Here is a 10,532-nt window from a genome sequence, read left to right as displayed (position 1 = left end):
ACGTCTGTTTGGCCAACCATTACTGTAGTGCGTAGGTCTGAATTTGTTATCATATACTCCCACACTGATGAATTACCTGTCACCTCACGTGACAGTACAATGATCCCTCCTGGATCGTGTTGCATCTGTTACCGGCGTTGTAAATTAAGACAATGCTGCCCATGTCTTGCTCTCCGTGTAGCGCAGCTGGTTCAGTCGTTCCATTGTGGAACAGATCGAAAGAGAGAAGAACGGAAACTGTCATCTGCAAGGACTTTGCATTAGGAGAAAGCAGTTGCAGATGCACTCCCTGCCGGTCGCAATGTCTCGGCGGCGGAGAAAGCTGAACGAAGCCTTGCCGTGGCCCCTGTGTCTGGAGACCAACGCGCATGCGCGGAGCAGCCCGGGGCGTCGGCCGGCGCCGCTCCTGACAGCGCACCGTGTCGGCACTCCGCACGAAGTAGTGTGGGGGAGCGCGCGCCGGCTCCAGCTCTTTATCTCGCCCCTACCCGACGGCGGCTGGCCAGCTTCCTGCCGCTTCCCGCCACCAGGAAGCCACGCCGCAGCACACCACAACACAACACAGCACGGCGGGGACAGCAGAGAGTCGCAGCAGCTCCGTCCACACCACACTGTCCAGAGTGACAGCAGCGTTGCTCCAGCAACTCCAACAGGTACAAGTCCACACAATTTCTCTCGTAGTAAACATGTCGGCAGCAAGCGTTAACAAGCAATATACAGGTAACATATTTGCAGGAGCTGGTGCCCACAGCTCTTATACATTTGAAAAATGTCATACTACCGCCTCGACCTGCTCGTGAATACTTTTATTTATACAACCAGTTTCAGTCGTCTGAACATCATCAGGCTCCTAAAGGTACTCACAGCATCACGCTGGCCGAAATATAAAATCGTTACCGTCAAGTGATAAAATCATGAACAATATACTGCCATCATATCGTGTTCACGGCGTTAACGCCGATTACAGTGTTAACATAAATGTGTACACTCCATAGCACAGGTTTTATAAACTGACGACGTAATTTATACTACGGTATGCAGACAGTGTATTGTTCATCGTTTTATTACTTGATGATAACGATTTTCAAAATGGCTCTGAGCATTATGGGGCTTAACATCTGAGGTCATCAGTCCCCTAGAACTTAGAACTACTTAAACCTAACTAACCTAAGGACATCACACACATCCATGCCCGAGGCAGGATTCGAACCTGCGACCGTAGCGGTCACGCGGTTCCAGACTGAAGCGCCTAGAATCGCACGGCCACACCGGCCGGCGATAACGATTTTATATTTCACCTGACATGATGCTGTGAGTACCTTTATGTACCTGATGACGGTCAGATGACTGAAACTGCTTGTATAAATAAAGTATTTTACCAGCGGCCCAAGGCGCTAGTACAACTTTTTCAATACAAAGTTACATCCTAATTACAGAATGTGTTGTATAAGTGTATCAGCAGCCATCCGCAATTCCGTTTTGGTTTACTTTGTTGAAAAAGCACCGTTACTGGTTCCGGATTTACACATTCGTAGTCTGACGACATCCATGTCTTTATTGCAACATTTAAATATATGTATACATGTTGTATGGTAATTACCTCTTATAATGCTCAGTACTGACTCGAAAAGCATTGAAATTCTGAATTTATCAGGGATAAAAGACAGAGAGTGAAATGTTATCTATAGCTTTTACGGAAACCATATTGTGGTTATGAAAGTCGGAAATGAACGGTAGACACCAACTGAGACAAACTGAAAGAAGGTTGTAGCGTATCTGCAGTGTAATTCAATCTGTAGACAGAACAAGATGCAAAGCAAACCAAGGGGTGGTCCGGAAAAGAAATTCACGGACAATAAATAAATACTCGAAGGTTTGTTGATGACATTGTAATTCTTCCAGAGACAAGTCCACAGTGTTGTTCAGTCCGTATACAGAGCACGATGTGAAGGAAATCCAAGGGGAAATTTGGGAAAGGAATGTAGTCTTGAGTTTTGGGAGAATAAATAATTACTTCAGGGTTTGTCGATGACACAAATTCTGCCAGAGACGGCAAATGCTCTGTAAAGTCAGTAAGTATACTGTATTAAAAAGAGGTTATAAGAAACATGAAACATGTAGAAGAAGGATGAGGAGGCCTAACAACTTCCAAGTTGTTATTTTCATGGTTGTCAGATGTAAGAAATGGCCAGTCCGCAAGCCTGTGGCCGGTCTATTGGCATCAGTGTTTACAAACTTTCTTCGGCGCAGCACTGTGAGGTGCAGGATGGCTGGCGCTCCAGCCGCCGTTAACCTCCGTGAAAGGACTGTAGTACTCGTTTGATAGCAGGCTGAGTGGTCCCCGTGCCATATTGGAAGGACTGGGACGAGGAAGATTCCCCGATCGCATCAGGGATCGAAGCTCCGTGGCCAGAGCTACTCACTAGATAAGCACGACCACTGTCAGACAACCGAAGCAGCAAAAGAGTAATGGACTGTAGTCGAACTAAATCGGATGATGCTTAGAGTCTTTAGTTACGAAACGAAATTCTATACGTAGAAGACGACTTCTGCTAGTTGTGCAGCGAAATAACTAATGATGATACATGGAATGAAGATATTAAATGAGGACTTGCAATAGCAAGAAAAGCTTTTCTGCAAGAGGAAAATAAGTTAGCGTATAATATTTTAAGTATTAGGTAAACTTTTCCGTCAATATTTACTATGAGCACAGCGTTATATGAAATTGCAACAACAAAGAGAGAAGTCTCTGAAGTGAGGTATTGGAGAATGTTGAAGATTAGATGCGTAGATCGGACAATTATTGAATATATAATGAATCTAATGTCACCACATGACTAAAAGAAGTGATAAGTTGATACAACAAATTCCGAAACACGAATCAGCAACTGGCGGCCGGAGTGGCCGAGCGATTCTAGGCGCTACAGTCTGGAACAGCGCGACCGCTACGGTCGCAGATTCGAATCCTGCCTCGGGCGTGGATGTGTGTGATGCCCATAGGTTAGTTAGGTTTAAGTAGTTCTATGGTAAGTTCTAGGGGACTGATGACCTCAGAAGTTAAGTCCCATAGTGATCAGAGCCATTTGAACCAATCAGTAACTGGCAGTGGGGGAAAGTATTGAGGGTAAAGTGGAGAACAGCTTCAAACCAGTCTTCCAAGTGATGATTATAACAACGAACTTCAGCGCAAGAGAAAATATCAGTCATATGACATCCACTTCTGGATAAATACCTCTGCACTTTTCACCCCATTATCGTCTTAGGCGAGACACATCCAAGTTCCTCCTGCACGTTTACTGCTGTCATCTACCAGCCTTCGGGTCTTTTCTTCTCTTATAATCCAGGACACAATTCCATGTTCCCTCTACCATCCATTCATATGGGTACGTGTTCCTTCCATTTGATTTCATTTTCGTTGCGTTGTCAGAACGTCTTATGTCCACCATAGGCTGCTTAATTTTTTGAACAAACTGTTTTACTTCAACATTTGTTTTACGTTACATGTGTAGCGCAGTATATGCTCATACGTATTCTCATTGTCATCGTGTTTGTATTCAAGGAAATCTTACATGTAACTGGTAACAAATTCTTGTCCACATACGAAAAAAATTGCTTTTAAATACGATAACACACACACACACACACACACACACACACACACACACATATATATATATATATATATATATATATATATATATATATATATATATATATATATATATATATATACAGGGTGGTCCATTGATAGTGACCGGGCCAAATATCTCACGAAATGAGCGTCAAACGAAGAAACTACAAAGTACGAAACTTGTCTAGCTTGAAGGGGGAAACCAGATGGCGCTATGGTTGGCCCGCTAGATGGCGCTGCCATAGGTCAAACGGACATCAACTGCGTTTTTTTAAATAGTAATCCCCATTTTTTATTACGCATTCGTGTAGTACGTAAAGAAATATTAATGTCTTAGTTGGACGACTTTTTTCGCTTTGTGATAGATGACGCTGTATAGTCACAAACGTATAAGTGCGTCGTATCACGTAACATTCCGCCAGTGCGGTGGCCTCGGGCCTAAACTGGCTGTTAATAAAAAATAGTGGTTGAAATAATTTTACTTGTTCCAATAAATTAAACAGCTAATAGAGAACAAAATGGTTTTGACCTTCAGAAAATGCATTCAGGCTGACTACTAAATACGAAGAAACTAATTTTCATGAAGTCATTATAATTGCGCCTTCCTCTCCTGCCTGTTCCCGCAGAGAGACGTACCTATATAAACGTGTACGCCATCGTTAAGTTTTCTTTCCATACTTAAGGTGTTTGTATCGATGACCAGTATTCGACAATTTCCTAGTACCACAAACAAAACCATAAAATCGGTATCGTAGGTATCGGCTAATGAAGGGAAAAAATAAGTTTTCACAACTAGTTTAGTGAGAATTAAAATGTATTCAGAAGATTTGTAATACATAGGAATGACAAGTGTTGTTGTGAAACTAATACCATGTGCATCTTATAACATACATATTATATTTGACCAACAAATACCAGCAAGGGCTATGCACGCACTACGTAGAAAATATGAGCAAAGTATTCACATGTGATTGAAGTAAATGTAGATAAAGGTTGGTGTTAGTAGCTTAATAAACTGTACTTCTTCAAGGTACTTTTGTTGATTTGAGTTATTTCCGGACTGGGTACTCCCTTTCTATGTGCAGCAGCTGTAGGGAAACCCCATCTTCACAAGTAGTCACGCGGCAGCTCATCTCCAGGGGTGCCTCGGCCTTGCGAACTGAGGACACGGAGAACAAACTGGTCTGCGTACAAGTGAGTTCGTTTTTTGTTCAGTGCGTCTGACGATTTTTTGTGGCGATGTATATACCACAGATATTGTTGAAGCATCGCACTATGAGATTAATAAGCTTCAAGCTTTTGTGTTTACCTGTAACTTGTATCAGCATACATTGGCATAGTGAATTCCCATTGCGGAATATTTACTTGTACATTAACCCACCACAACTTCATCACTGTGCTCTCTTTCTTTTAGTAGTCATAATTTGATCTCACTGTATAAAACTAAAATTTCTAAGATGCATGACAAGGGTGTAGTAGTTTTGACACTGACTCTGACAGCAATATAATGCCCCCCATTTTGTGGTAGTACCAGCAGTTTTCAGATATGATTCTATTGGGGAGGTGTTTGAATTTTAATAGTGGGAAGCATGCCTACTACACTCATAAGGCAATAGAGCTAACATTATTGTAACTGTGAAAACTCGTTTGATAACCACCACAAAAACTATTTCGTCCAGACTTCAAACTTGGTTATAACTGCTATCGTTGCTGTAATTACACTGAAGAGCCAAAGAAATTGGTACACCTGCCATGTATCGTGTAGGGCCCCCGCGAGCTCGCAGAAGTGACGCAACACGACGTGACATGGACTCGACTAATGTCTGAAGTAGCGCTGGAGGGAAATGACATCATGACTCCTGCAGTGCTGTCCATCAATCCGTAAGAGTACAAGAGCGTGGAGATCTCCTCTCAACAGAACGTTGCAAGGCATACTAGATGTGCTCAATAATGTTCATGTCTGGGGAGTTTGTTGGCCAGAGGAAATGTTTATACTCAGAAGAGTGTTCCTGGAGCCACTGTCTAGCAATTCTGGCCGTGTGGCGTCTCGTATTGTCCTGATGGCATTGCCCAAGTCCGTCGGAATGCACAATGGAGATGAATGGATGGAGGTGATCAGACAGGAATCTTACGCGTGTCACCTGTCAGAGTCCCATCTAGACGTATCAGGAGTCCCACACACTCCAACTGCACACGCCTTACACCATTACAGTTAGAACAGTCCCCGGCAGACATATAGGGTCCATGGATTCATGGAGTTGTTTCCACTGCTCGATAGAATCTCAAACGAGACTCGTCCGACCAAGCAACATGTTTCCAGTTATCAACAGTCCAATGTCGGTGTTGAGGGCCCCAGGCGAAGCGTAAGGCTTTGTCTCGTGCAGTCATCACAAAGATACGTGAGCGGGCCTTCGGCTCCGGAAGTCCATATCGATGATGTTTCGTTGAATGATTCGCACGCTCACACTTGTTAATGACCCAGCACTGAAATCTGGAGCAGTTTGGGGAAGGGTTGCACTTCTCTCACGTTGAATGATTCTCTTCAGTCGTTGCTGGTCCCGTTCTCGCAGGCTCTTTCTCCAGCAGCAGCGATGTCGGAGATTTGATGTTTTACCAGGATTCCTGATATTCACGGTACACTCGTGAAATATTGGTACGGTAAAATCCCCATTTCATCGATACCTCGGAGATGCTGTGTCCCAACGCTCATGCGCCTACGGTCCAATTCACTTAAATCTTGATAACCGGCCTTTGTAGGAGCAGTAACAGATCTAACAATTGCGCCAGACACTTGTCTTGTGTAGGCGTTGCCGATCGCAGCGTTCTGTTCTGCTTGTTTACGTATATCTGTGTTTGCATCCGCATGCCTATAACAGTTTCTTTGGCGCTTCAGTGTATATGGAAAGTTAGAGAACTCGCCATTAAATAAAAAGTGTGAAATTTCAGAAACACTGTCAGAAGCTCGAACTGATGATCATAGTCTAAAAGGTAACGTGAGTATAGTTGCTATGTGTCTGAAAAGACGGTATAGAAATATTTTAATAGCAAAGAATGTTTTTTTGCTGAAATGTCGAAGCGGTAAGAGAGAATTATAAAACAGCGGCGGGTGAAACGCTTGATACATGATTCAAGAAAATACATTTCCAGAAGCCATGCGCATGCTCAAGAGAAATTACTACACAGGAAATTCTTTTATCTAGTGAAAGTTCTTCTGGCGATGCTGGGGAAGGAGACACTGCACAAGCATTTTTGGGAGAAGTATAAGGAGCTTGCTCGCAGTCAGAAAAAAGAGGTGACTTGGAGATTAATTAGAAATAACTTCGTACTATCAAGTGCAATAAGCACTGTGAAACATATTCTTGAACAACGGGAGGACTTTAAGAGTATTTTTCGGTGTTTGATACGAAAACTCAAGAATTCATTTACTCAACATGACGAGTTCAGTGAACTTTTAACGTCTTTTCTCGAAAGCTGGAGTGACAGTCACCTGACAGAAATCGGCTTTCCGACAACGAATCAGAAGAAGACTGTTCAAGTGGACCTGACTTTTCAATGCAACTGTGGTTATGGTTGTAACTATAGCATATATATATAGTATAAAATCTACAATGCTTGACAGAAAAAGTGAAGCACCCACAGGGGGTGGAAAAAATGAAACAGAACATGACTGGTTGGTTCAAATGGTTCAAATGGCCCTGAGCACTATGAGACTTAACATCTGAGGTCATCAGTCCCCTAGAACTTAGAACTATTTGAACCTAACTAACCTAAGGACATCACACACATCCATGCCTGAGGCAGGATTCGAACCTGCGACTGTATCAGTTGCGCGGTTCCGGATTGAAGCCCCTAGAACCGCTCGGCCACCACGGCCGGCATGACTGGTTGAGGATGTATGTTACATTACTTAAGTGACCACCAACTCAAGTCGAACTTTGCAGTATGAGAGCCCACTTACGAGTATGACGTTAATCCGATCCTGATCTGGGTGCATGCTCAGATTCTGTTGAGAAAGGTCTCATAAACGCATTGTATCCTCTCCTGGAACAAGCTGACACACAGCTGTTTAATTATTGATCCTTAGTGTCCTGAAATCCGGCCGCTGTGCCCGAGCGTTTCTAGGCGCTTCAGTCCGGAACTGCGCTGCCGCTACGGTCGCAGGTTCCAATCCTGCCTCGGGCATGGATGTGTATGATGCCCTTAGGTTAGTTAGGTTTAAGTAGTTTTAAGTCTAGGGGACTGATGACCTCAGGTGTTAAGTCCCATAGTGCTCAGAGCCATTTGCACCATTTTTGATGTCCTGCATGATGGTTTAAATGGCTCTGAGCACTATGCGACTTAACTTCTGAGGTTATCAGTAGCCTAGAACTGAGAACTAATTAAACCTAACGAACCTAAGGACATCACACACATCCATGCCCGAGGCAGGATTCGAACCTGCGACCGCAGCGGTTGCTCGGCTCCAGACTGTAGCGCCTAGAACCGCACGGCCTCTCCGGGCGGTCCTGGATGCTGGCACTGGGACAGAGCTGACATCTGAGTTGATCGCACGTATGTTCTGTCTGCAACAGATATACAGATCTTGCTAGACGTTGCAGTACCTAAACATCACGCAGACAGTTCACAGAAACACGTGCCGTGTGTGGATGAGAATTGTCCTTTTGGCAAATGGCACCATGGTACTGTCACATGAGAGGTAACATAAGGACACAGGATATCTGTGACGTTCAGTAATGTCATCGGAATTACCTCATTCACTGCCACCTGTGAGATGTAGTCGTACCAGAGGCTCCCCACACCCTGACGACAGGAGTAGAGTGTGTGCAGAATAACGTAGCTGGCAGCTCAGGCATGGGGAGAGCGGTAGTGATGGGGTTAAAGGGCAGGTGCTGCAGGGGAAATTCCGAGTGCTGGAGGGGAAGTGCCACTCTAAACTGAAGCCTGCGTTCATACCTTTTTTGTAAACATTAAGTGGAGCCCCTCCACGTCCTCAATTGCAAGGTGGCGATTCGAAAAGATCTACTGTCACCTCTGCTTTGGCTGGTAACTTAAAAGAATGCTCCTGAAAATGCAGCAAAAGCAGCGATCTATTTCCACTTGGCTTGTTAACAATTCAAAACTTTCACAGAAGCGTCTTATGTGGCTTATTTTGAGTAAAACCTACATTTCTCTTATCGCCATGTTAAAATTTGCTTCTTTCGCCAAAAACAGCGGTGTTCACACAATGTCACTTCACTAACATGTTGTGCAGAAACAATTGCGACAGAATTCTGAAACAGTAGTTTATTAAGTGAGGAACTGAGGAAAAGTAAGACCATAGCTTACAAAAAAAGCACATCCTAGATACAAAAATAAACTTGTATTCTATACACTTATGTTCCAAAACTCAAAACATTTCTCGTTTCATCAGCTGTCGATGATCCTTAAAAATTACATTCTTTCATCGAAAAAGTCTGTAGTTAATGGAATAACATAATAGATAATGAACTTTTGCATAATAACAATTGGCAAAATACTCTCTCCTTTGCATGCTATCGTTTGCCAAAATCTCATTTCGATATCTTACACCATTTATGAAATATGAGGAATGTTTGGATATCTCATTCCGGCTTTACTGCTGGCGCTGTGCGATCGCTAATGAGTGTGCTACCTTAACTCACTTTTGTCGAGATTGGTGGCAAATAGAGATCTCCACCCAAGCCTAGAAAAAACTTCAATAATTTAGCTAAACTTCATATGCAGCAACATATTATGTAATACACAGCAAACTCAAAATCATAGCGACCCCTATTGATCATTGCAAACTTTTCGAATTTCGCGTACTGTCTTACTTAAATGCAAATATCACAGTAATTATAACCATTAACCAAATGATGGGGACGTCATCATGAATCTGACATGTAAAGCTAGAAGCAGCGCCAAAATCAAATTTCGTTACCGAATATTTTCTGTAAAATCGTTTGAGAAAGAGTGCAAGGCGTACGCCTTGATTCTGTCATCGGAGTGCGTCGCTGACCGAGTGAAAGCGGGCAACGTGAGCCGCCCCTTCCCAACAAACGAATGAACTCGCCCATCACTTTGGACGAAAAGTGGTCACTGCGGGTCAGCCACCGTATCCTAAACAGTGATGTGCATCTCCGAGACATAGGAAGAATGGGACCTCTCCCAAGGTCACTGCAACACTTATCGATGATCATTTGGAGTACTGTAGAACTGCAATTCATGAAGGGTCACAATATGAAATTTTTCGTCTGCATTCCGTGGTCCCTATCACACAACTCCAAACGCAGACGTTTGTGTTCTAATGTTAACGGCAACCTACGCATGGGACGGTAATTCCCCACTCTGGCCAGCTAACGTCCGACCAATGGTAGAGGATGACAGAGGATGTTGCAGATCGTTCTCGGGTGGCGGGCGCAAATGTATAGGAGTTACGATATGCGTGGTCCACAGTACAGCGATCCTCCCTTGTGATGGAAAGACGTGGTACACGGGTCGAATAGACTTGCCGTCATATTCCCATGCTGTCCAGCATCAGGCCGCTGCCATTCCGAATGCCCCACAAATCTGGATATTGCATGAATCGATCAGCCACCCAAACAGAGTCCCACAGTGAGGTCCATTTCAAAGTCTGTCAGATGCTGATAACGTTGTCTCACACGAGTACTCAGCACTCCGTGTCATTCATAGTGATTACTCGACATCTAACGCTATTCATGACATTTATGCACGCTACCAGATCTGGTAACAACACTAATCACGAAAAACACTAACGCACTGTGCAACTGTTCTATCGGTCATAGAGAATTGCAACTCTAATCTTTTACATAACTCGCCGAAGCTTCGTACGTTACTCAGTTACACTGCATTCTTCTGGACGTTTCACGTGTTCTTCTCACGC

At 43.7% G+C, this 10,532-nt stretch overlaps 1 protein-coding gene across 1 annotated transcript in view; it reads left to right on the top strand.

Moving 5' to 3' along the window:
• Positions 1-301: 301 nt before the first annotated feature.
• The window catches only part of LOC126156614 (uncharacterized), an 81,665-nt gene continuing 71,434 nt past the window's right edge, over positions 302-10,532 (top strand). Inside the window, exon 1 of the mRNA XM_049916321.1 lies at positions 302-653. Within this exon, the coding sequence (XP_049772278.1) occupies positions 302-653 (352 nt within the window). The remainder of the gene's footprint in view (positions 654-10,532) is intronic.

The sequence above is a fragment of the Schistocerca cancellata genome, chromosome 2, assembly GCF_023864275.1.
Source record: "Schistocerca cancellata isolate TAMUIC-IGC-003103 chromosome 2, iqSchCanc2.1, whole genome shotgun sequence".
NCBI classification, from domain to species: domain Eukaryota; kingdom Metazoa; phylum Arthropoda; class Insecta; order Orthoptera; family Acrididae; genus Schistocerca; species Schistocerca cancellata.
The sequence above is the reverse complement of the archived record's forward strand: the minus strand, read 5'-3'. Positions and strand labels throughout refer to the sequence as shown.